The sequence below is a fragment of the Octodon degus genome, unplaced genomic scaffold (assembly GCF_000260255.1).
Source record: "Octodon degus isolate 3935 unplaced genomic scaffold, OctDeg1.0 scaffold00023, whole genome shotgun sequence".
Taxonomy (NCBI): Eukaryota; Metazoa; Chordata; class Mammalia; order Rodentia; family Octodontidae; genus Octodon; species Octodon degus.
In genome coordinates, this window is record NW_004524599.1 from 5,654,413 (window position 1) to 5,681,547 (window position 27,135).

The 27,135-nt window shown below is 42.9% G+C and overlaps 1 protein-coding gene across 5 annotated transcripts in view; it reads right to left on the reverse strand.

Annotated features, from left to right (window-relative positions):
* The window catches only part of Phactr1 (phosphatase and actin regulator 1), a 575,214-nt gene that overhangs the window by 214,955 nt on the left and 333,124 nt on the right, over positions 1-27,135 (reverse strand). For all 5 annotated transcript variants that reach the window (XM_023712114.1, XM_023712112.1, XM_023712117.1 and 2 more), the window contains one exon: positions 20,082-20,246. In XM_023712114.1, coding sequence (XP_023567882.1) covers positions 20,082-20,246 — 165 coding nt within the window. The remainder of the gene's footprint in view (positions 1-20,081; positions 20,247-27,135) is intronic.

A 27,135-nucleotide genomic window follows, 5' to 3' on the forward strand; every position in this document is an offset into this window, starting at 1 on the left:
GCCGGCGCAGGGTAGCAGGAAACTCTCCGCATACTCACCGGACCTGGGCTAGGACTGGGTCGAAAGGAATATTATTATGAAAATCTCTGTAAATACCTGGCCCAGGCCTACTGGGTGATGTTCCAGCCATCCATCAGATAGGTGAGGACCATCCTTAATGTAGTAGCAACTTTTCTTGTAATGAGTCTTTCTAGTTGCTCAAGCATGAAATAGAGTTTTGTGCTACAGTAGGTAAATTATGACTTCTTAGCATAGGAATGTATTAATATAAAATACAACAGAATTACAGTTCATGGTTGCTTTGTACAATTTTCATAGATGAATCTGGAAATGTAACTATCATGATGCCCTAGACTACAAACATAAGGTGATCACTCCTGGAATGCTGCTAAAACGCCCAAGCAGCTTCCTACCTGTCAGCTTCCTACCTTCATGTTGCTAACGGCCCAGAGAACACAGATTCTAACAATATCAATTTCTTTTTTTTCAGGGACACAGAAATGTTGGTAATCCTTAGAAGAGACAATCAATCTCTTAGGAACTCATACTTGGATAACTCAAGGACAAAAATACACTGAAAATTACAGTAGTCTTCTGTGCCTACACTGCACGTGGGTTCTGGCATCATTAGCACCCTCCTGACTTCTACTCACAAAGACCTTTCACAATACCCCGCCCTTAATTCTCAGAAGCGGGGCAAGTTCTGGGGGCATCTGAGGTCATCACCCATGGCTTGGCAGCCCCAGGTCAGACCCACCCCAGGCAGGCTCTTGTACACAATGATTTCTTTCATCTATGTGGCTTCATCAATATCTTGCATATTTTATATTTTCACATTACTGTCCCTCAACTCTCCCTGAGGCTGACACAAAGATGAACTTTTAAACTGACCTTTAAGAACTACTGAACTCATGTGAGCACTCACAGGCTATTTTGGCTATCATTATAAGATTATTAAATATGTCTCAGTTGAACAAGTTTGAAATCATAACTGTTTCATTGGCTAATGTCACTCCTGTTATTCCATATAACTTAACATTTTAATGGGGAAATTAACCAAATTAACCAACCACCAACCACCCAATAGGATTTTAAAAGAACTGCTGAGTTGATGCACAGCATGTAGGCATCTTTCTCTGTCCCAGCATTAGTCACTAAAATCACCAACTCGATTGCAACATTTTTTCTATTTTCCTAATGAGCTCAGCTTTGTGAATTCGAGCATCAATGCCCACCTAGAAGTACACCTATCTTGATCTATTCACTACTCATATTTTCAAGTCATGTGTACATTTTCAGGCAAAGTGCAGAAGATCCTAGAGTGAGACAGACTTGCATTTGAATCCTCCAGGGATTTCCCATGAACTCTGTGATCCCTGGAAAGTTGCTGACACTTCTTCCTAAACCTCATTTTCCTCTGATAAAGCAGGCCTTAGAAGGGACCATCTCATAGGATGGCGGAGGCAGTAGGAGCCACAGTCAGCTCACCCTTCACCAGCAGTTGGCTATGGCCTTTGGGACCGGTAGTGCTAATGTACAGGAAGTAATATGTGAGCACTAAGTTGTGCTCTCAAAGTAAAAGTCAAATGGATGGCTCAAGAATTTTGGAAAACTTCAGAAAACCCAGAGAAATGTCTAGTGGAAGCCACAGTGGATAAATTGCATGTCTGCAACTGGACTGGATTTGGAAATAAAACTGAGCCTTGGTTCAGAGATGTCACCAAAGTCAAGGATGACTCATTTTATAGAGTCAGGATGTTTCTGGAGAGGAAAACTATGACAGGACCTGCCTGCTGTACCTGATAATGTTCATCATGGGGAGCTGGTACATGTACATAGCACATCTTAATTTTTTTACTTTTCCTTTTCTTCCTCGCCCTCCATTTCCTGGTCCCCTTCCCACTTGCAAAACATCCATCTCCTTGTTTCCTGTTATCTGTCTTTTAGTTTGCCCTTTAAATTATTTATACTTTGGATTACTCCTGATTGGGAATTTGCCTGGCAGAAAAGCCACCTACGCAATCAGTAAAGCACACCTCTGGGTGTGTCTGGGTGGGGCATGTGGGTGTGACCCTGGGGACTGTATCTGGTCCCTGTGTCTTCCCGTTTGCGGCTGTTTCCCTGTTCACTGCCTCTCTGCCACTAAGAAGGGAGCAGCTTTGCTCTGTGCTCCTCCACCATGATATTTCTGCCTTGAGGCTAGCTGAACACAGACTCCAACCTCTCAGACTGTAAGACACAGTGAATCTTCCCACATCTAACATGTGGAGGTCAGGGTATTTTATCCCAGCAACAGGTGAGCAGACCCTTGCAGCCTCTTGGGAAAAAAATGAGGCATTCAGAAAACATACTTCTGATGGTTTGAATGTGACTTGTCCTCTTTGAAGTTTATGCTCAAGTTTAATTTTCATTATGAGGTATTAAGAGGTGAGATCAGATGGGATCTTTAGATCTTTGCCCTCAGCAATGGCCTAACCCATTCATACAATTAATAGATAAACAGATCGAAGAGTTATGAGTTTCTTGGGAGTGGATCTGCTATTACAACCAGTGTGGTAGGACTTGGGAACACCCTGTATCTCTCATCTTAATGATCCCCTGTGCCACCAGGATTCTTCTAATAAAAAGGCCATGACCAGACGCAGCCTTGACTATGGACCAGAAACCCATCTAAACTTCTTTATAACTTGCTTAGTCCATGGTATCCTGTTATTAGCAACAGAAAATTCACTAACACAATACTGATCTGGAGTTCTGCAAAGGGCTGGTCTTAAGGCAGAAGGTGAAGCTATCATAGGATAGGAGAGCTGAGTCTAGTGCTCGTATATGGATGGAAAACAGCAAAGGCTGGAGAAGTGAATGGATTTAGGAGAATCATGGTTTGAATACAATAAATGAGTAACTCCAAGAAGAAAGGGAAAGGGAGAGAATCATTTAACAATGGGGGGTTACTTCTGAGATATGCATTGTTGGGTGACTTTGTTGTACAAATTTCATAGAAAGTACTTACACAAATGAAGAAATTAAAACATCACTCAACAACAGACTCTAGGCCAAAAAAAAAAAAAAAAAAAAAAAAAAAAAAAAAAGGTGCAAAAAGGGGCCGGGGAGATGGCTCAGTGGAATAAGTGCTTCCCTGGCAAGTGCAAGGGCCTGAGTTCAATCCCTGGTTCTGCCAAAAAAACCCCAAAACCAAAAAACAACAACAAAAAAACCCCCCAGAATCTAGGGAGCCACCACCGCAGATGTGCTCTGTCAACGAATTCTTGTAATGAAGTACATGACTATGGGGTGGAAGAAAGAATAGTGATTCCATACAAAAGAATCAATTGCCTGGAACAAAAGGCAGACAGAAGAAGTCCTATACACTGGAGGGGCTGGGAGCGGGGCAACAGCACCGGGGCTGCCGTCATGGGAGCTGAAGAGAGGAGTAATCAAAAACTTTGTGGAATGAGTGGTGTGTTGAAGGAAGAGAGAATCAATTACTGGTGGAAGAAACTGGCACTGAGACAGAATTTCCGATCAAGATCATCAGCAGCAGAAGAGGCAAGCGAGAGGAGGCATGATTTAAAGTCTGCAAACAAATAAATGTAATTCTGTAAAGAAGTACAGGAGCTCCATCATTATTAGCTGCGGCTGGAGACAGTGAGGGCCGCTCTAATGCTCTTCTGTGTCTCAGTTCCAGTGGTACCTTCTACTTTATCAAAAGGTTAACAGGCAATTTTTTTCTATTTGCAAAACAGAACAGGCCTCAGGGCCTGCAATTTATTTGCCTCACAGTATTGTACAGGGTCATCTTATTTCTTGCTTTGCCTGGTACAGGCTTGGTTTCTACTTGGGATAGATGTTTGGAAGATAAAGGATGTGTTCACTTTGCTCCCTGTCTTCTATTTTTGAACCTTCTGATTTGCCATAGATTTTCAAAAGGAGACTCTAGCCATGTTCTCCTTCAAGAATACATCTTCCTCTGTCATGTATGTGTCAGCCTAGCAAAAGAAACAAGATAGAGCACTTCTGCAGAGCCACTGTGTTTATGTGCTTCATTATGGATTCAGAGAGAAGAAATACTTTAGTGAACTAAGTTGTTGGAAGCTAAAAACACAAACAAATAATAAATCCTAGATCTTGACACTGTACAATGTGTCTAAAAACAGTTCTACCTCCAGCCCAAAATAAACACTGCTTAAACTGAAAAAAGAATCAGCAGCATCTCCATACCGAAAATCAACTCAGCCATAGGCTGAAAATATCAAACAAGAAGTCTTTCCTTACTCTTCTGTGTTGTGCTTCCTAAATGCATGCCCAGAAAAAAAAATAATAATAATGGCAGATAAAACCTAAAGGTTCTGGGAGTTTTGTATGAATCAATTTCTTTTTTAAGTGTCACAATAACTTCTTGGGGCATCAATTTTGGGCATAACAGGTACAAACAACTTTTAACACAGCAACTAGACTCCAGTGTCTGTCCCTTAGTCACTGTTCATTTCTAACATCAGATACCTTATGGTGGAGGTGCATGGCCACATGGATGTCTCAGTTACTCTTCTCTTGTTGTTGGGACAAATATAGGACACTCAAAATTAGGGAAGGAAAGGTTCATTTGGCTCACAGTTTGTGGAGGTTTCAGTCTATACTTAGATGGCTCCAAGGCAAAGTGGCACATGGCAGAGAGCATCCATTCATGGCAGCAGCTAGGAGCAGAGAGCAAGCAAAGGGAGTCAAAGCAGCTCAGGCAGCTAGCGAGCCTCTCTTCTCTCCTCACATTGTAATCCAAATTACCTGCCCCAGGGCAGGTGCAGCATCTATATCCATAATAATCAATCACAAACTCCAGAAGCTGCCCCATGATTGCAAGAGGCTTTGGGAGAACACCTATTCACAAACCATAACAAGGACATCTTTCTTTGTTTTTTTTAAATGTATTTAGTACAGGGTCTACAGCGTCTCACTATGTAGATCAGACTCATAGTATGATTCTCCTGTTTTCAGCCTCCCAAGCACTGGGATTACAGACATGCTGCACCACACCTAGTCTCCATCGCCATCTCAGCATGCCCCAGGAGAGGGGGGCAGCACGGCACATAGGGGATCGAATCCCGGCTGCTGACAATGGACATGTTAAAGCTAAATGATGGAAGTTCTGTGACAGCTCACCCTAAATGTTGTTACTATTTATTTCCCTAACCTATGCATATTTGTTTCTACAAATCATGAATGTAGAACAAACGAAGTAGACTTCCAATGAAACATACTTGGCAATTATTTTAATGATGTTTGCTGAGTCAGTATAGGTTAATTAGCCCTCACGCAAAATGCTTAGGACTAGAAATGTTTTGAACTGTGGATTTTAAAAACATTATTTATTTATTTGGTACAGGGTCTCACTATGCAGTTCAGACTCATAGTGATCCTCCCGTCCAAGCCTCCCCAGTGCTGGGATTACAGGCATGCACCACCACACTCGGGTTCAGCAGCTGGCACTGTGTGCCCAGGGTTCCGGGGTCAGCATGGCATGTGGTACCAAGGATTGAACCTGAATCCTTGGGTTTGCCAGGCAGGCACTTAAGACCACTGAGCTATCTCTCCAGTTCTAAACTGTAAATTTTAAAAAATATTTGCATATGTACACAATGAGGTAGCTTGGGATGGGACCCAAGTCTAAATACATTTATGCTCCATATACATCTGATACACATAGCAGGAAGGTAATTTTATGTAATATTTTTAATAATTTTGTGCATGACACAAAGTTTCATTCTGAAGAACATTTCACTTTTGGCATTACAATAGTGCTCAAGAACTTTTAGACTCTAACATTTGGGCTTTTAGATTTTCAGAATAGGGGTGCTCAATCTATACCAATTTACTCTTTCTTAACTATTGAGCAAAGAGTATCTGCCATCTGCAGACCACTGAACTACACATTACTGGGCGACAGATAGATAAGATGCTAATTTCTGCTGTCAAAGACATTCAAGAAAGCCGCATGTTATGACTTCTCAGGTCAGTTTTTATTCATGAATTAATTTTTCACATTTTGGTTTTATAGATACATGTAGAAAAGGAAAGTACCTTGAAGTACCACTGTTAAGTGTAAGTAAATTATATTTTAAAACATGTAAATTATAGTTCCCTCATTTATGGGTCTAAAATCATTTTATGACATTTTATGACATTCAGACAGCTGAGTTCTGTTCCTTCCACTAGGTCATTGAATAACTTGATTGCTAAATGAGGAATTACATATAGTATATACATTTCAATATTCAGAACAAAGAAATGATTAAAGAAAAATCCAACTTGATGACTGTACTTTTCACATAATTCTTACATGCAGTACTATAATATATAATAGAATATAAAACTACAGTGTTTCATTGTACTGTATAGTACAATGAGAAAAAATTACAGTATTGTACTATAGAAGTTACTGTATAGCCACACTGATGTTCATGTTCCTGTGTCATTAGTCCAAATGGGGATCCAAAGTACGAGCAGTGGGTCTTAAGTCCAAACAGTATACCACAGTCATCAAACAAGTAGGTCTTTAAGTGACATATGTCTGTATAAGCCAAGTTCAAATCCCAGTTCTGCAATTTCTAACTGCAATTATTTAGCCTCAGTTTCTTTCCCTGTCAAAGTTGATAATAATACCATGTGTTGAGATTAATGTTCACAGGCATGGACAGGGTCATGCATGATTCACACCACAGAGTAAATGCACTAGAGAGTAACTACTGCTCTTGTTGATACCAGTCTAAAATTGTAGATGCACATTCTCCCTGAGAAGAAGGCAGTAAGTAGCAGCTGTCATTTGCTGTACTTTGAACAATAGTAGACTTTCGTTCTAAAGATGGCGTTGAAATTCTCATCTTTGTCCAGAGGTGAATCTTGTGACTTTAATCATGAGAACACGTGAATATGAACCTGGGCTGATTCTGACCTAAGCTTTAAAAAGGCAGGGAAGCCCCCACTTGTGCTTGCTTGGAGGCTCTGAGCTGCATGCTGGAGAGACCACAGAAAAGACTGCATGGAAGGGCTCAAGACCACATAGAGAGGGACTGAGGTCCAGCCTTCCCCATATCCTCTGAGGCTCTCAATGACTCTAATTGTACCTGTTTCCAAATGCATGAGAGGCTCCAAAAGAGAGCATCATAAGAACCACCTTGCTGAACCCAGCCAGCGACAGCAAACCTTTTAGAACTTTCACTGGTGACAAACAGCCCACTGCAGCACATAGATTCAGCGCCATCATCCACTTAGGCCAAAAGAGATGGTATAGTGGTAGCTGCTCTAAGTGACTGAGTTTTGAAGTTTTTGTCACACAGCAATAAATGAACCAGACAGCAATCCAGAACAAATATTTGAGCTTCAACATGTATTGTTACTTAGCTTAAAATGAATCTAATAAAATAAAAACTAATGATTTTGTATCTTATGCTATAACAACTACCTTCTGTCATCTTTTAGATATAGGTTAAATTATGGTCACTAGACTGAATTTCAATTTTATACACACTGCACACAGATAAAGGGAACATGCAATTTATATTTTTTACTTATAAGCAAAGAGTGCTTTGTAATTACACCTTTTACAACCTGGTACTAGAATATACTGATTTCTATAGTCTTTAGCCTACTGTTACAGATTTTTAAAAGGGAAGCTTATTGCAAGGGAAGGTTACCTTGCCTTCTCACCCCTAGATTTCCCTTCGTGGGTAACAAGAGATATACAGGCACATTCTTGGACTGCCTATGCTTGATCTTTTCTATTTTGATTCATTTATATTTCAGTGCTGGGAATTGCATCCAAATGATTCTCCAAACAATTGCCCACAGGAAATGTCTGATCCAGGGAGACACGGAAGGTTAGCCAACTTGGTTTGATGACTTCTTATTAAAATCAGATGCTAAATAATATTCTGCTTATTAGAATGTTTGTATTTCTAGTCATGAGCATTTTCATTGCTGAAAAAAGTGTGGAAATGTATTTCCTTGGCTTCACAGACACTGCTGATGTTTCAATTTCTCTTGGAATGTCAAAACCACGTTAAGGCAGATTTTACAGCTTGACAACCTGATAAATCTTAAACAAACAACACCTCCCTCGAGCTTATATCTCCGTTTGGAGATTACTATATATTTCTCCTCCTTTCAGTCAGCCAGACTTTCATTTACTTCCCCTTCCGACACTCACTCCTCAACCATATGCTAACTAGATCTCAGCCACAGAGCCTCTCTGAAATATCATTCCCAAGACACAAATGATGAGTTGGTATGAAACTACTGGACACTTCTCAGGCCTTTCCGTATCGTCAGGGCCTGGAGAAGTGGACTCTTCTCTACCAAACTTCCTTCTTCTGATTCAATGAGCCTCCTAGGCTTCCTCCAAACTCTCCAGGGAGACCTGCCTGCCTTCCCTGTCTCTGCTTATCACCTCCAGGCTGACAGTCCTCAGGGTGGAGAAGTACCTCACCCCTCTTTCTTTCTTACTTCACTCTCTCTGCAGTTTTCATCCTACAGCTTCAGTGACCCTCCTGGTGCTTGTGACTTCACAAACTCCATTTCTAGTCAGAGCTCTGCTTTTCCCTCTCTCTACCCACAATGTCTCCTCTACCTGACATCCTGAAAATACATAAAAACCAATACTCCCCCAAATAAATTGATAACTCCCTCCCACCTGATCCGCTTTAGAACACCCGGCATATAGGCTGGTTCTACCATCCATCTAGCTGCTCAGAGAGAAATCCAAGGAAAGATCTTTATTTTTCCCCCTCTCTTCTACATCCAGTCTATAATCAAGTCTGTCGTCTAAATATCTCTTGGTCTATTCATAGCCTTCAGCTCCCAATGTCACTGTTTTAGTTTACGCAATCTTCATTTCTCCCTAACATTATAATCAACCACCTGCTAACAAGTTTCCCTGTTAAGAGAATCAATAACAACACTTAATATTCCATTTGATATGACAGTAATGAGGTGTCATCTTAATTCTATCATAAGAAAAATTTTCCTCATTACAGATACAAATATGTAGATGTTGTTGTTACATTATAAACTTGAAAACAACATTTGGTACCATGCCAAGCTACCGAAACTTCTTTGAGAGTTTCTTATTGCTCTAGGATAATGTTGACACTCCTTACCAAACCCATGTAAGACTTTTCAAGAGCAGATTCCTGCCCATCTTTACATTCTCGTCTCTCACTACACTGTTCCTTTGCCAAAATTTCTTTTTAAGCTATAACCTCCTTTAAGGCTACAGACTACCAATTTCTCCTATCTTCTCCAAGCTTTGTGATAGTTTGCTTTGTCCAAGAGGATCGAAGGCTTCGTCATGTTTATCATCACGTTCTTTACTTAAACATCCATTTCTCTAGAAGCTGTTGTGGATAGTGCCTGGATGAGCCCCCAAAGCCTTATGTAGTCGTGTAGGTGGGGCAGGATTTTCAGAGGAGGCTGAATCGAGCTTGTGATTGGTTTATTGCCTAGTGCTGGGCTTGGAAGTGTGAGTACTATACATGCTGAAGAGCAGGTAGCCTGCATACCATATAAAGGAAGAAAAGAGATTTGCTTCCTTCTTTTGCTCTGGTTACTTTTTGGTATCTGCTACCACTATGAATAGTTGCCCTTCTGCCACGCCACCCTGCCTTAGAAATAGGTGATCATGGAATGAAACCTCCACAAACTGTGAGCAAAATAAACCTTTCCTTCCTTAATTTTGGACATCAGGTATTTTGTCTCAGCAACAAGAGAATGTAACTAAGACAGCTTTCCTGAAATTTGTAAAGCTATCAGGTGCTTCTCCTTTGACTCCTCAGAGCTCCTGCACATTATCATATTGTGTATTATCATATAGTTTATTATAATTGTCATATAGTTTATTATAATTGCTTACTTAATCTTTCTTTAAAACCATACTCTTTGGGAGACAGGAATCATGCCTGTTCTTACTGTGACAATCTGATGAATAACGGCAGTGTCTGGCACATAAATGACTGCAATCAATACATTAAGTTGTTATTTGCTATGAGCTTCTTACGGTTTAAAGTCCCAGGCTCTAAACAAGTAAACAACATTACTTTGTTAGCTAGAAAAATGGAGAGAGCATGGAAACAGTAAACGCAGGGTGCAAAGGCCTACAGCAAGCTCCCCGTCAGGCACACAAATGACAGTGACTTTTCACTATCATTTTTTGTATCCTATCAGTTTGTCTCTGTGTGAGTGGGAAGAATATAAGCCTCAACTCAACAGCTGGAGCATGCGTGGCAGACAGCGCTGGCCTTGTGCTGGGTAAGAGGCGGTGCTTCCATTTAATTGTGGTTTTCATTCCTGCACTACAGAAGCCAAGACAAGCCTTGATATAATCTCAGGGCTCATGCCTCTGCTCCAAGAACCACAAGTATTCCCCTCATCACAAGAAATGCTGCAAATTCGTAGCAGAGGGAGGATTAGTTATACAGCGCTAGCATAAGGTCAGTCTTCCTGGGTGTTAGGGACAGATTCTCCCTGAAGGGTCTGGAAGCTTATCACACCAGGTCCAAAGGAAGAATCCAAGGTGGGCTGTGTACTCTACCTAAGAAGCTTTATTAAATAACTGTACATACAGGAGTTTTTCTGGGAAGGGATTATGGGGGTCTAGAGGTTGTTGGTGTCAACAGCAATCATGGTAAAATGATGGAAGAAATGAAGGAAGCAGAAGCTCCACCTAGGTAGGGGGTCAACTAAGAAGTTAAGGATGCTCCCAATGTTTGGCCCAGTTTTTTATTACGGCTCTCAGCTGCGTGAGGCTGGTGTAGGCAGGCTTGATGCCATTATTCCCAGGTAGTGGCAGAAGAGGCAAGCCATTCCTCCTATCTGAGAGTTTTGGTCTTGTTATACGACTTCCTGTATTGGGTGAGTTTGCTAATAGCTGGAGCAGGAGATTAAAAGGCAACCTTTGATTTTCCCATGAATCATTTCAATTGCAGTAGTCTAGTGCCTTCAAAACATGGTGGATGAAAACATCTCAAGCTAGAAAAAGAAAACACATAGAATCTCTTCAAGGAAATATCAGTTGTACAATTAAATACCAAAGAGGAAAGTTCCTTTTTTCTCATGAGTAAAAATGGCAAATTAATACTAGAAATAAGATGTACAGGTGTTTCCTTAGGATAAGGATCACATGCTATGCTTTAAATGGGGCCCCCGCCACTTCTTCGCTTGCAGCTCCACCTTCTGCTCCCTCCCATGGCTTTAGTCTGTAGTTTGTCTCCAATGCACTGCCTGGAGAATCACTGATTTATTTGGGAGTTCAACTCTTTATCTCCAGGCACCTGCCTGTCCAGTGGACTTCTACAATGGTTCCTACCAAGTGTTTAGTATTTTTTGATCCCTTTGGATTTGAAGTCTATTGATTTTTTCTAATTCTCCCAATCTACTAGACCTTTTTTTTTCCATTCCAATTTCAAGTTCGGTTCTGCAATAAGACCCAATGTGTCCTTCCAAAAGATATGCTCAAGGTATAACTCCTGGTGCTCACACACATGACATTATTTGGAAATAAGGTCTGAATGAGATTATCCTGGATATGGCTGGGCCCTACATCCAAAGTGTCCTAATGACAGGTGGTAGTGGTGTCCTAACCAGAGAAAGGAAAGAGATTTGAGACACAGGAGACAGAGAAGGGAAACAATCCGAGGACATGGCAGTGGCTGCAATTATGTGACTCTAAGGATCAACAGCAGCCACCAGCAGGCAGGAGAACTGATGAGGCACACTCTCCCTAAGAGTTTTTTGGGGCAAGCAACCCAGCTGACACCCTGACTTTAGACTTCAGGCCACCAGAGCTGGAAGGAAATAAATGTCTGCTGTTTTAAGCCATCACATTTATGGTAATTTATACCAGCAACCTTAGAGGAGTGATGCAAATGCCCCAACCTCTTCTGCCTGGACTTCTTTTCATTTATCTGGCAAAACTCCAGCTCACGATGGATTCAATTATCCACTCTAGGCAGACCTATGCCTGGGCAGCCCAAGCCAATGAAGAGCCAGCAGGCCCACGTGTAGCAATCACCCCTTATGTGTGGTTTTGTGTTCACAATTTCAGTTACCCATCAATTGGGATCCAAAAATATTAAGTGGAAAGTTACAGAAATAGATGATAGCTTTAGTTTTGTAGTTCTGGAAACTGAACCTAAAGCCTTCACATCAGGCTAATCCCCAGCCCCATTTAATTTTCATTTGGAGACAGGGTCTTGCTAAGTCATACAGGCTGGGCTTGTAGTCACTATCCTCATCACTTGGCCTCCCAGAGTGCTAGGATAAAAGGTGTGGACAACCACACCTGGCTTCATCAGTTTTAAGCTGCACATCGTTTGCAGTCCTGTAGAGTGATGGAATCTTTCTCTGTCCTGCTCTATCCAGCCCAGGATTTGAATCATTGTCTGCCCACAGTATCCACCCTCTATAGGCTACTCATCCCTAGGCCGCCTTCTTGGTTGTCAGACCCACTGTGTCCATGTGGCAGTAACTTTTCAAATAACCCTTATTTTACTCAACAGCCTCAAAGCACAACATAGTGATACTGGCACTTCAAACTAAAGCCTTAGTTTATGCCTCATAATTATTATCACAGTATATTGTTACAGTTCCATTTTATTTTAGTCGCTATTAATTTCTTACAGTGTCTAACTTATAAATTGAAATTATGTATGTATTATAGAAAAGACACAGTAGATAGAAAGGTCAGTATAATGTATAGTTTCAGGTATCAACATATCCTAGCAGAAAAAGGAGGCCTATTGCAGATTGAGAATCATCAGTCTGCATTTTTTGTTTTGTTTTGTTTTTTTCCTTTTTGAAACAGGGTCTCACTATGCAGTTTGGGCTGGGCTTGAGCTCACTGGATAGCCCTCACTGACCTCAAACTCACAATGATCTTCCTGCCTTAGGCTGCAAAGTGCTGGGATTGCAGGCCTGCGCCACCACACCAGGCTAGTGTCATCAATCTGAATCAGGTTTTACTTTGAAAATTCCCTTACTCTGGCCACTTGGAGATAACCTGACGTATTAAGAAAAGCAATCAGCCATCTGACAGGGTCGCCAAACATGTATCATTCCACCTTCCACCACAGTCAGCCTCCCAGAAGTCCTCTTATTTCAGGGGAGCTCATTCTTTTCTTCCTGTCCGTTTACCCACCCAGCTCATTTCTCAGCTCCCTCACCTGACTTGTCTCACCTGTTTTCTGACCCTGTCTTTTATCTGGATTGTTCACACTGGCTTCTCTTGTTTATGGTTCATCCATCATGAAACAATGAAAACAAATCAGAAGGCACAGAAACAGCCCCAGGGAAAGCACGCATGCACGCGCACACACACACACACACGCACGCACGCACGTAGGCGCACACCCCTACAGGCAATGCTTCCCATTACCTACCATTTCCCCAGTTTATTCCCCATCTTACTTGCAGACTTCTTTAAGAAAGTTCCTATTTTTCTCCAGCTTCTCATTCCATTGGCATCTGGCATCTGCTCCCAGGAATCCGCAGAGACAGCTCTTGCTAAGCCTCTGATGGATGACCTGTAGCTAACAGCCATTTTTCTCTATTTCTCTCCCTGCCTTCTTTCTTCATGCATATTTTCTGCTCTTGGCTTCCATCATCTCTCCAGATTCTCATCCTCCTCCAGTCTCCAGTCTCTGCCTTTCTAACTCCTTTATAAGTTCATTCTCTGTTATAGTCAGTGGTGACAATTCTTCCTTCCTCTCTGAGACAGTTCTTGGCTCTCTTTCCCTTTCATGATGTACTTGTTTCCCAGGCAATCCTATGTGGTCTTCCCTCTAATTAGCATATATGCAAATGCCCCAAATTTACATACCCAGCACAGATCTCTCTTTTGTGTCCCATCTGACCCAACTACAAACTGTGGTTATCACCAAATAGTTTCAAACACACAGGGGCTGGGGAGATGGCTCAGTAGAATAAGCACTTGCCTGGCAAGTGCAAGGGCCTCAGTTCAATCCCTGGTTCTGGAAAAAAAAAAACAACATATAAAATTGGAGGCATAGCCCCAAACCACCGTTCACCTGGCTACTGTGAGTTGGGCTGTTTCAGCTCTCTCATACAAATGGATGCATGTCGTATGTGTCCTTCTGTGACCCACCCACTCGGCCCACTGTCCTTCACCCATATTAACACAATGGAAGTATTTCTGTCCTTATACTAAATAATATATCCACATGGAAAAATTGAATATTTCACTCCCAACATAAAACTACTTTCTCATTCCCATAATGACATCACTAAATCCTGTCTTTCTTTCTTTTTTTTTTTTCCATAATTTTATTGAGAAACAAATAGCAATGAGACAGTTTCAAACCAAATTGGTAGGACAGATTCAATAATTAACACATTGCATACATTCTTCCTAGTGGTTAATTGCTGTACAAGATGCAGACATGATATCCTATTTACAAACACCATTAGAATAAATCACTCTATTCATTAAGAGAATGTAACTATATATCTATCCTAACCACTTTGAATACACAGATACAAAATGGACATTCATCTGTATACCCTTTTTTTGTTAAGTTCCATTTTTGGATATTATAGGTGTGTTAACTCAGCAAAATATTCTAAAAGAGTCCAGTAGCCCATAATAGTATTGGGTCTTCTGCTTCACTGGCAATGTCAGAAATTGTTGACCTGAGTCCCCTACAGCTCAACATAACACCATGGCTTTACTTCTTATATTTCGTCTTCATACTTTTCTACTGGATGGTTAAGACCAAGGTAAAGCAGGACCTATGCAACAAGAGTTGTAGCTTTTGGGTCTGAGAAGGTCAGTGAAATCTCCTCAGGATTTATCCTGAGATCCTGTACCTCAGATTGTAGAACCTTTGTCAGTGTCAGCCATATGGATGAGTCACGGCCACTGCTTGGCCTGTCATTTATTTCTTATAAAATCTCCCCAACCCATCCTTCCCACCACCACGTATTTCCTCAACCTGCTCTCGCCTGCATAATGTCCTCCTAGCTGGTTTATCCTCAGCCATTCACATCCTTGACTATGTTCTACACGATGCAAGGTCAGTGAGGGTCCAGTCACTGCTTATCTTTGTGGCCTCTGTCTACACTCCACTCACAGCTCTCCACTCTCCAGCTACTGGTTTTTCTTGCTTTCCCAGACCACTCATGCCTGTTCTTGGACCACAAGGCCTTTGCATGTGCTGTTTCTACCACCTGGGATGCTCACTTCCTTCGTTTCTACCCTTCCCTCAGATTCCAGCTCACCTTCTCTTCCTCAGGAAGGCCTTCCTGACCCCTAAGGCCGTGTCACCCCCTCAATCTCCCAAGTGCCTTTTCTTCCCTGCCCTGTCACAGATGTGATCTTACTTTGTGATTTGATGCTCTGCCTTCCCTTTAAGTTGTGCATGCCATGAGGTCACCAGCAAGGTCTAGGGTGGCTCTTATATCCCTAGAGCCAAGAACACTGCAGCACGGGGTGGGCACACAGTAGAAGATTTTCCTCCCTATCCCTGCATGTGTAGAAAATCTTCCAGGGCAAAGAGAATTGCCAGGCATTGTACATTTCCAGGGCCAACCCCTGCAGCTAATCATTTTACATTAAGAGGAAATAAGAGGAGAACTCGGTGGTCCTTCACAGTGGATTCCTTCTAGTCCCATTTTCCTATAATACAGTCCTGGTCTCCCAGGAACATGGAAATGATCATTGCAGCCAACTGTTGGGGATGCACTGTCTGTTCTGTTTCAGAGAAGATACAATCATCTGTCTCTAGTCCCGGGCAGGGGCACAAATATGCTGGGGGCAGCTGTTGCCTATTCCCCTAAGAAGCTGGGCGTGTCTGGCTAATTGCCACACAGGTCCTGGGCAGCTGGAACAACACAGGGCTTATCTCCCCGAGGACTCTTTACATTAAGATCGTACAGCAGTGCATCCAGGAGGCTGCTGGCTTGAGCAAGGCCTTTGCTCTGACTCTGGTCTCACTACTGCTATGGAGGCTTTGGAATTCAGGGCCTGCTGGGCAAGTGCTCTATAGCTGAGCTACTCTGCAGCCCAACCTCTGCATATTAGTCTTAACACTCAAGGCCTTCTGAGCACATGAACCTTTAGCTCACAACGTGAGGAATGCATAGGGGACATGAGACACAGCGATCTGATTTCAAAAGATCCATGTCACTACAGATGCCAACATGGTCCAAAATGCCGAGAGCATAATTTTCTAATGCAGTTTCTTTGCTGAATAATTCAACTACTTTGCAGGCATTCTATGCACAGATACTCTTCTGGAACTTGTTTTAGAGTAACGCTATAGCTCGTCTAATGGCAAATTATAGGTGTGGAAATTATAATAGGCCAACTATATGTTGTGCTGCTATTTTCCTGTGTGTTCAACAAAGAATACAATTTTAACAACATAAAGTTAATATGTGGGCTTATTGTGTGCATTTAAAACTATGGACATTATTATTGTCCATATGAAGGGATGTTTTTACACACTGGCAAAGGTTTTCTTATGAAGCAAACTCTTCTCAGGTTCCTCTGAGCTCCTGTTGTGATGGTCTTGAATAAAGCCAATCTTTCTTCAGTAAGAATCACTGAATAATGTTTTATCAATACATATATAAGACAAATATATGCAGGATACCTAAAACTGTCCAGCCACTTAACATTTCCATAATAAATCAATCCTCTTGTACATTTATTTGTGATTCATCCATACACAAGAAAGGTGTTAGTGTAAAGTAGTTTTTGAAGCTATACACAACTTATCAGGTTGAACTTCCTTAGGTTGTTACATTTGTGTTTTGGGTTAAGAACTAGCCCAGGCAGTGTCTCCTTTGCAGAAGTAAAAAACAAAAATTGGGAATCTACTTAAGCAGAAATGGTGCTGCAAGGTAAAACATGGAACATTTTAACTAGAATAACTTCAGTTATACAAAGAATCCATCCATCATGACACGAAGACATTCTATAGTGCATCGTCTATCTTCTCCAACTCAGAGGCAATGTTTCTTAATAAGCACAAGTAACAACTGTACGTAAATATCATATTCAGCTGCCAAATTAATCAGTTTGGCCATATTGATTACAAAAACTTGCTGGGAATAGTATGAGAATGATTTCAAGCTAGCAACTTTGCTTGGCACATTCAGATTCTTTCTTCCGAAACAATAAAAAGTTTCCAGATTTTTAATGGTTCATGAGTAAGCTGATGCCTTTGTCCTTGCACCCATCCAAAGGATGAGTTTTCAAAGGTCCTGAAGGTGCCAGCGTAATCAGCCAAGGAGGACTGGGGCTTTGCCTGTGGCCTTGCCGAAGGTATTAATTAAAGCCCCTGACCTGCCAAAAGGAAATGCATCTACCATCCTGGCATTCGGGGATTCAGGCTGACAAACAGAAATTATTTAAATGTGTGTTTTACATAGCAAAGTCAGGTGGGACTTGTTTTTTTCACTGCTTACAGAACACTTGCATTTTCTTCTCTGATCATGTCTTGTACCTGCCTTTGCCTCTAGAATACATTTCATTTAGATGTTGTTCTTTAATATTTTTTATAATGGACATGTCTGTATGAGTTTATGGGGTACAGTGTGATAATCTTAGCATGTATGTAACACAGAGTGATCAAATTGGGGTAATTAGCACTTTTTTCTCTTTAAACACTTATCATTTCTTTGTGTTGGGCAGCTTTGAGCTCCCCTTGTCCAGTTTGTTACCAAATGTATTATAAAGTGATACAGGCTACAGTTGCCTTGCTGTGCTGTAGGGTGCTAGCACTCACTCCTTCTCTCCAACTGCATTCTGGTGCCCACTGATTCAGCAACACAACTGTCCGTTCTCTCCCCTTAGTCAGTGGGGGCTGCCCGCCCAGGGGGCCGCTTGCCTGTAAGTCACTCAGTGGCCTTCAGGCAAGCACAAGTGAGCCGCATCCTGCTCCTTTAAGCATTCTGTACAAAGACAGAGAGAGGACGACAGAGCCACGGCAGAAGGGCTTGGCCAGAGGGGCCACGAGCTAGAGATCAGGAAACCAGAGCATCCTTCTGACCTCACGAATTAAGAAATCATAGCTTGTTTAGACAAGATACCATGTCTGCATCTTTCACTGTGAATAACTACTATGAAGACAACAATATGCAATGTATTAATTATTGTAACTGTCCTACTAACCTGTTTTGAAACTGTGTCATTGCTACTTCTTTCTCAATAAAATTACTATAAAAAAAAAACAAATCATAGCTACGGGGTACTGAGGCTTCTAAGACACACAGTGTCTGCACTGGAGCTGTTGCAGATGTTCAGAACTTTGGAAAATTTTTGCATAGACTTTTTCATGTCTGCCATTCTCTTTCTTTCCCCAAAGTAGATTGGTTCATAGGTTCTTGGGTCTATGACGTTTGGGTACAAAAAGTGGATCGTCTCTCATTTCAGGGTTTATTGGGGACAATACAAAAGGGAGCAGAACCCGATAGGTGAAGGAGGTGATTCTGAGCAGGAAAGACAGCAGGTTGAGTTTCTGGGTTATGGAGGGGAAAGGGAAGCGAGGGCTCTGAGGAGGCAGTCTTGAGGAGAAGGCAGGCACAGCACTAGCAACCCAGTGCTATGGCTGACGGTGTCCTTCCCTAGTGGACATGCTGCAGTGCTGAGCCCCAGTGAGATGCGAGCTGAAGCTGGGGCTTCTGGGAAACTTAGGGTTAGAGGAGATCAAGAGGATGAGGCCCTTGTGATGGGGGTACTGCACTTACCAGGAGAGACTTTAGATGGTATCCATCCTCTTACACACACACACACACACGCACACACGCACACATCAACATGTCATGCGAGCAGGCAGCAGGATGATAGTCATCTGCCTGCTAAGATCAGAGACCCCTGGATAAAAATCCGTCTTGTTGACACTTTGATCCTGAACTTCCAGTCGTCAGAATTCTGAGAAGTAAATTTCTCTTATTTAAAATACCAAAGTGGGGCCAGGGAGACAGCTCAGCGGTCTAAGTGCCTTCCTGGCAAGCCTGAGGACTCGGGTTCCATCCCAGGTCCCACATGCCATGCGAGTCTCTGAAACTAGGCGTGGTGGCGCAGGCCTGTAGTTCCAGAGCTGGGGAGGCTGAGACAGGAGAACCACTACAAGTCTAAGATGCTTAGTGAGACCCTGTACCAAATGCATAAATAAATATAAGATTAAAAAATAATGAAATAAAATACCCAGAGTGTGCTGTGTATTATGGCAACCTAACCAGACTAACACAAAAATAAAATGAAACTGTACAGCTTTCCTAGCATCTCATCTCAAAACCAACGCAGTGAAATAAAAGCTTTTCCCCATAGCTCCCTCTCTCCAGACCCTTCCATATCCAAAGACATCCACCTACTTTGTCACACAAAACCTCCACAAACACTAACTCGCTGCAGGTACTAATTCCTATTCCCAGTGTACAGATGAGGAAGCAGCTACCACGTGAAGCAAGCAGAGCAAGCTCATACAGTCAGCCAGCCGCAGAGCAGAGCTCGGAGCTGAGGCACAGCCGCCCCAGGGCCAACCACCTCCCAGATGTGCCGCCCTGCACATCCCCTCGCCGTCACTGGGCAATGGACTGGATAGTTAGGCTTGTCACTCTAGCAACGACACTTTCCATTCTCGCTCTTCTGCCTTGTCCAGGAGACATTCACTTAAGACTTTTCCGCCATGAAATTCCCCGTTCTCATCGCCAGTGAGCACACATAACTCAGTTTCTGCTCTGTGCTGACTTTTACTGGAGCGGTGTACATAAGCATTACATTGTCACAGCTAGAACGAAGGCAGCCAAGTCCAGATTACTTATAGATCAAATAAAATTGCTGGTTTAGAAATTAAAAAGATAATAAAGGAACCAGCCCAGAGATAAGAGAAAAACCACAGAGGCTATAAAAAATATTCACAGTCATACTGAGGAATTATTAAAGATAGGAGCGACTCCAAGACTTGAGTCTTTCCTTTGGTCTGGACAGCTTAGGGTAATTAAATTCTTCCAATTAAGATACAGAGTTGAATTCAACTAATAGCAACAAGGGATAAAGGAGGCCATCACCTTACCTGCTGATGTGTGTTTGAACTTTTCGCTTTTCTTCTTCCTCCATTTCCAAGGCTTGAAAATCCTCCCCAGGTTGGCAAACTTACTTCTCCTCCGGATGGGTGGGGTGTGGGTGCCCGGCACGAGGGAGTCAGAACGCATAGCCGCCAGCCTCTCCACTTCCTCAGCTTGTTGTCCCCAGAAGAGGTGGAAACAAAGAGAAGGGGGAAAAAGTGTTAAAACGGGAGACTAACAGATGGCTGACATTTTCCATGGCTACAGATAACAGAAACCCCGTGACTGGAGCTCCGTTTGCCTTCTAGGCATAGCTCAGTGTTCTAAAGGCTGGGGATAGTGAGCCCAGCTCTACAGATTCACACCACACCATCTCCAACCCAACCCAATTTATTCATTTATTTCAAGAAACAGCATCTCACTATGGCTGTCCAGGCTGGTGCCCAAACTCCTTGGCTCTAGTGAGTCCCTGCCTGAGCCCCTGTAGCTGGCACCATAGGAGTTCACCCCTGTTCCCAGGCAGCCCAAACGCATCTGCTCAACCTTCGCTTAGATGGGAGGAAGAGTGACAGGCTCTTTGGAGGCACAAGAGACTCTCCAACAGGGAGGGAAAGGCCATCAGGAGATTCAAGTGACAGTGTAACTGCTGGCCCAGCAATTTCTCAGTTAAGACTTGGTATAGGGAACCACTACAGCACTGTTGTGGAGAAATAAAGGAGGAAGAAAACCTGTATCAAATGTCCATTCCCGGGCTGTGATCCCGACCATCCACTTCCTACCTCCCTGCTTTACTCTGACGTTGGGACACTGACACGCATGGAGGACCTGGCTTGACTGCAGGGTGACCAAGCTGGCTGTAGAATTACTACCACCCACACCTGCTTGAGCTCGTTACAACTGCCTAACCTCCTCTCCTTCTCTCCCCACCCCTCTGGAGTTTTGCTTTAAAAAATAATTATTAGGTGTCAGGAGATAGAAATATCTGCAGGGAATATCTATCCATCCCAGTGACTGAACATCTGCAGATGACCACCATTTGGGTCTGCAAGGCTCCCCCAAGGGAGTATATTAAGGAATTGGTTCCCAGCCTGCGGCACTCCTGGGAGGTGGCAGAACTTTAAGAAGTATGACTAATAAAAGGTCCTAAGTCACAGGGCACAGGGCACTGAAGGAGGTGATGTCATGGGGCCTCTGTATCTTCCTCTTCCTCTCTCCCTTTTGCTTTGTTGCCATGAGATAAGGATTCTGTTCACCATGTACTCCTTGCCATCATGTGCTACCTCTCTAGAAGTGCAAACCAACAGGATTAGTTACTTATGGACTGAAACTGCCAAAAACAAACCTTTCCTCTTTATACATTGATCATCTCAGGTATTTTGTTACAGTAACAGAAAATGAACAGAAGAGTGGTAATAAGACTCAATTTCTCTTAACAAAGTCTTCTGGACCCTCCCTTAAAGGCTACAACTGTCCCAGTGTCTTTCATCACACAGAATAAAACAAATTCTTTTCCAAGTTACATGGGTATTTATATATTCCACTGAGCTAAATATACCCTGACTTGAATTTCTAAGATGAGAATAATCAGAAAAAATAATTTCTCTGGCAGAATTTCAGGGATAGAAAGGACTCAACTTTTCAGAGAGCAAAATTACATGTAAAGCTGTAGCAAATCCAAACCACTATTCGTCCTTGAACAATGACCTTTAGAAAAATCACCCCGGCATTTGCAAATATGCAGTCCCCAAAACTCAAATCTTGTTGCCCGAGAGTTTCCTTGTCATGGTGTGAATGTGCTTTTAACTGAGGGAGATCCCTTCATTGTACCAGTATATGTAGAACCTTGACCAGGTGGCAAGCAGTGTGCTCTGGTAGGTGTACTGGGGACAGATAAGGATGAGCTGGCCACGGCTCTGGGCAGCAGAACTGAAAAGAACAAGATAGAGTCGGGAAGTGAGCTGGAAGAAAGCCTGTTTGTAAGACTCAGTGATCAAGTGAGTGGCCTGAAGGACAGACCATAGCTCGTTCCCAATTCCCAGAGTCCCATTGGTGGAAAGGCTCCCTCTATTCATTGAGCCAAAGAATTAAGGGCAAAGCAAGGGCTTTTGGGTGAGCAAGGTGACAAGTAGGACATATTTCAATGAAGATGGTACTTAAACTACTCACTACAGATGCCCCTTGAATCAGGGTCTGGTTATCTCCTGATAAACCCATCGATGACTGAAAATACTGTAAGTGGAAAACGCACTGAAACCCCGTAACCTACTGCCCACCCCATCTTAGAAAGACGGCACACTGCAGAGTATGAGTTGTGAGCCCTTGTGACTATGTGGCTGACAGGGAGCTGTGGTCCTGGTGCTATTATCCAAGACAAGATTAGACCATGTGTCAGTACCATGGGAAAAGGCTACATTCAAAATAGTTTCTCATGGATGGGAACATTCTGGCACCGTATAGCTGATGACTCCTAGTCAAACATGCATAAGTTGGCGACCTAGTCTGCACAGCTCAATGCATGGGCAGCTTCTCTTTTCATAGAGAGATCACTTAATTCTGTATCAGACACTGTGATCACTCATAGAGTAAATGGAAGAGGAGGGGGAGACAGAGGGTCAGTGTGTAAAACACCACAACAGGGGGCAATGGAGGTGAAAGGGAGACAGTCAGCAACTCTGTGTCAGTATTGGAACAGACTCCAGGGAAGTGCTGTGTGGCTAGGTTTGGCCAAAGGAAGGAGGAGATGTAGACCCTTGGCAGGAGCAACAGCCCCAAGAAGGCAAGAAGAGCGTGGCAGGTTGAGCGACATCTTGGGCCCCAGTGAGCCCTGTGCATCACGAAGAGCTGTACACGGCGGCCTCAGGAAGCGGCTCATCCCAGCTTTCGACAGAGTTTATTCAGCCTCTGAGTTTTACTGTATTAGCAGAGAGTAAAGGATGAGAATTTGAAAATGAGAAATTCATATCGCATTCAAAAAATAGGTATTGGGCATTCACTAGGAACTTAGGTTGCATCAGTAAACAAATTATATAAAAATACTGACCTGTGGAGCTTGTGCTGGGGGGCGGGCAGGACAATCAATAAACACCAAGGCTAAGTAGAGAGGATGTTAGAAGGTACATGTATCAGGGGAAAACAAAAAAACCAAAGGAAGAGTGGAATGTAGCAAGGGAGATGAAGGTTATTCAGAGGAGGGGTCAATTTTAATTAGCATAGCAAGAATCAGCTCACTAGAGAAAGCACATGATCAGAATGCTGCCAGATCCGTTTCTCAGGGAAGCTACCGTGGAAACAAAGACAAGCTATAAGGAAATGAAAAGACAGAGGTGGCACACAGGACATAAGACGCCACTGTGGCCTGGTATCCAGATAGTACAGTGACAGTGGATGGAAAGGAAGATGAGCTTCAGCCAGGAGGGAGAAGAAGCAGTTTTGATTATTTCTGGATAAATATGTATGAGGAAGCCAGAAGGGGAAAGGTTTTCCGCTTTCAGGACTAGGTTGATGGGATGATTACACATGTGTGCAAAAACTCTGATGACAAGAAGATGTAGACTTGGGTGGCTCGAAGAAAAAGGCTGTACAGGCAGATAATGCAGTCTTCCTGCAAAGCTCTTCAGAGGCTGGATTTTATGTCACCACGTAATAAGAACTACTGAGTGGAGACCTGGAAATCTGCCATGTTGGGGAAGTGGGACACATTCTCTTGTGTACAAAGAGCTGCACATCTAGCAGAGGGTAAATGATGGAAGACACAGGAAAGAGACTGAGAAGTTTATGAAACTGAGTTCCATGGGAAGGGAGGCAGGACCAAAGTACAGCGGGAGGCGTCAGTCATGAGAAGATGATGCTGTGTGATTGAAAGCTGGGAATGAGGCCGCAAGTCACAAATGGTACAGATCAGATGGGGGCCTCAGGGAGATTAACCCAAGCAGCAGTGGATACAATGGGTGCTACAGGCAGCAAGATGGTTTAAGTAAGCTTGGGCTGTAGAAAGGCTGAGAAGACTGCTAAATATAAAAATAAAGTTAAATCAGCTATAATAAAAAAAATGAGAAGGAAAGCAAAAAGGCACAGGACAAAGAGGCTGGTGGAAAATGTTGAACTTGGACGTGCATCTTTGTACATAGACGTGGCATCAGCTGCTTAGAGAGTGCTTTGTGCACAAGCACAGTCAGAGCCACCGCTGTCCCCTGGATCTGGAATGTCCCCCAAAGCCCATGTATTGAAGGGTTCATCCCCAAGCATGGCATCACTGGGAGGTGGTCAGAGCCTTTAGGGCCTCCTTGGAGGTCTTCAGACCACTGGCCCTGGAGGGAACTGTGGAACCCCAGCCACTTCCCCTTCCTGTTCTGCCCTCGAGGTAAGCAGTTCTGTTCTGCCACACGTTCCCCCATGACCCCCTGCGTGCCCATCATAGTGTAAAAGCAACAGATACACCACACGTGGCCTGAAACCTCCAAAACCATGACCTAGGTGAACCTTTCTTCTAATACACTTATCATCTCTGGCATGTATCACAGTTGCAGAAAACTCACGGCCACATAAGGAATGATAATTGTGGGCAACTTCAGCAAGGAGGCTGAGAGTCCAGGATGGAGGGAACACCATCAGGGACATAGATCACTTGCTCTTGCCAATCAACTGCTTTCCTTCCACTTACCCTCATTTATAGACAGGTACGGTAGCTTGTGCAGATTTTATAAGTCTGCAGGACTTGCATTCCTGAACTTAATCCTGCTTCTTTCAAACTTCTCTTTTCTACTCTTACTAGATAGTTCTTTCAGAAGCCTACTCTTCACAGAACTATTAATGGCTTCCCATACCTTACAATAAAAATTTCCAATTTCCTGTTTTGGTTTTTAGAAATTTCAATCTGAGTGACCTGCAGCAAAATACCTTCTATACTTACAAAATACATGCTGCAGTGAAAATGAAATATTCCTTGCATGTAATAACAATTGTGCCCTGGGATCTCTGGATCTCCAAAAATCATATGCAAAGCTTTGGTACTTGGCGGTATCTGCTTTTGGTCAGAAGAGTTTTTGTCTTCCTTTGGTTTCCCAAACAGATTCATGTACAAAAGGTAAAATTTAGACATAACAAATAGTGGATTTGGGTTTTCTGAGCCCAGCCAACCTACATCATCTACTGAAGGTTAAAAAGAGGTTACATGCAGATTTTTTTTAAATGAAGATAAAAAATATTCAGGTTTGATATTGAGTTTGCTTTCATCATTGGTATTCAATGACCACTTACTAAGTAAATAAAGGAATAACTGTATGTGATTCAACTCATTCAGCTACATGTTGAGAAGTACAAAAATAACTTATCATTAATAGTCTCTAGAAAAATACACCCCTAGGACCAAAGGCTACTTCAGAAACACATCTTTAAGAAATAGAAATTATTCTGAAATTGCCACATTAAAATAATTATAACCAATTAGGAGAGCTTTTGAAAAACCTGGAGAGGCCAGGGGCACAGAAAGCATTTTAAAGGCATAATTATATCTCAAGATGGAGGAATCCTTAATAAGCATGCTATTAAATTCAAGACACTCAACCCCCAAGTGCAGCAGATTATTGAGCAGACTGGATTATGTTAGGTTTAATTGATTTATATTTTAATAACCCATGTACCATCTTTCACCAATTCATTTGATGACAGAAGCTCGTTCTCAACCTTGGGCTTTGCCACTAGATAAGAAAACTGCAAGGCTGAAGAGGGAGGTGGAGGACAGCCTGTGAAGACAGGCTGAAAAGGAAGAGATACAAAACAAAGCAGGACTCAGGATGAAGTGGTCTGGCATGGGGACATGAGAGAAAGTGAAATGAAGGTCAAAGGAAGGGAGGAAATTTGGGCCAGAGATGCTGATGAAAACAGATCCCATGAAGGCTGCTTTGGTCAAGCCCTCTGTTCTCAATACCAAAGATAGCTCATGGGGGAAGATACAATGCCTGCAGAATGCTGAGTCAGAATGTAGGAAGTGGCATGACTGAGCTGATTCAGAAAGCTGAGGGGTAGAAGGGGAGCCGGTCTAGGCATATCCTTGGGGCTTTCCTGCGCAGGCATCCTAGGGAATGCTCTTTAAACGACTGGGTATTTCAGGCACTCTCATCCTGTGACTGGGTTCAGTATTGTTTTGGGAGATCCTTTTTCTTTCTATTTAGAAATACAGGGGAGATAGTGCTAGACTTATCCATGACTTTTATCACAGTGAACCCCAGCAGCTGTGTCAGCTGGTGCTTTGAAACTACCACTTGTGGAGCCAAGGTTATTCTGGGGGAGGGGGGACAAAGGGCTTGTCAGGACAGGAGGTGTGCATGAGGCACCTAAGCTGGCTTCCTAGCCATGGACCTCGCAGGGGGAACGGCACCACAGGCTTACCCATGGAGAACAGCACTGGTTCTTTGTAGTTCTCCTACTGAACCACTGAGACCACTGGGCTCCCAGGAATTATGGAGAATCTAAACCCAAAACTGAACAGTTTCTTCCCAGTAGGAGGGGACAATCTGAACAGAGTGCTTCTTCAGGCATTTGAATGTCCCCCAAAGTCATACAGGCTACAGGCTTGGTTGCCAGCCTGTAGCCTACAGGAAAGTGGTGAACCCCACAGGAGGTGGGACTTTGTGGGAGGAAGTTGGGTCACTGGGAGTGTGGATCTCAACCGACATTTCTTCTCTTCTCCACCTGCCTTGACGTGAGCAGCTCTGCTCCACCAAGGGCCCCTCCCAACGTGTACTGTGCTGCTACAGGCTCAAAGCAATAGGGCTAAATAGCCATGAACTGAAACCTCGATACTGTAAGCCAAAATAAGACTTTCCTCCTTATAAGTTGATTTCACTAGTGATGGAAAGTTCTCTAACACAATGACAATAATAATGCTGATGATAAAACAGCAGCTACCACTTCTCTGTCACCAAGTCTAGGACAAAGACTGACCTAAGCACTTACAAGGTATCAGCTTGTGTGATCCTCACCTTACCCTCAGGTGGTAGGGTTATATATTATCCCCACTGCAGCTGGGGACATGGGGGAAGAGTTAATGAATACAGAAGTGAT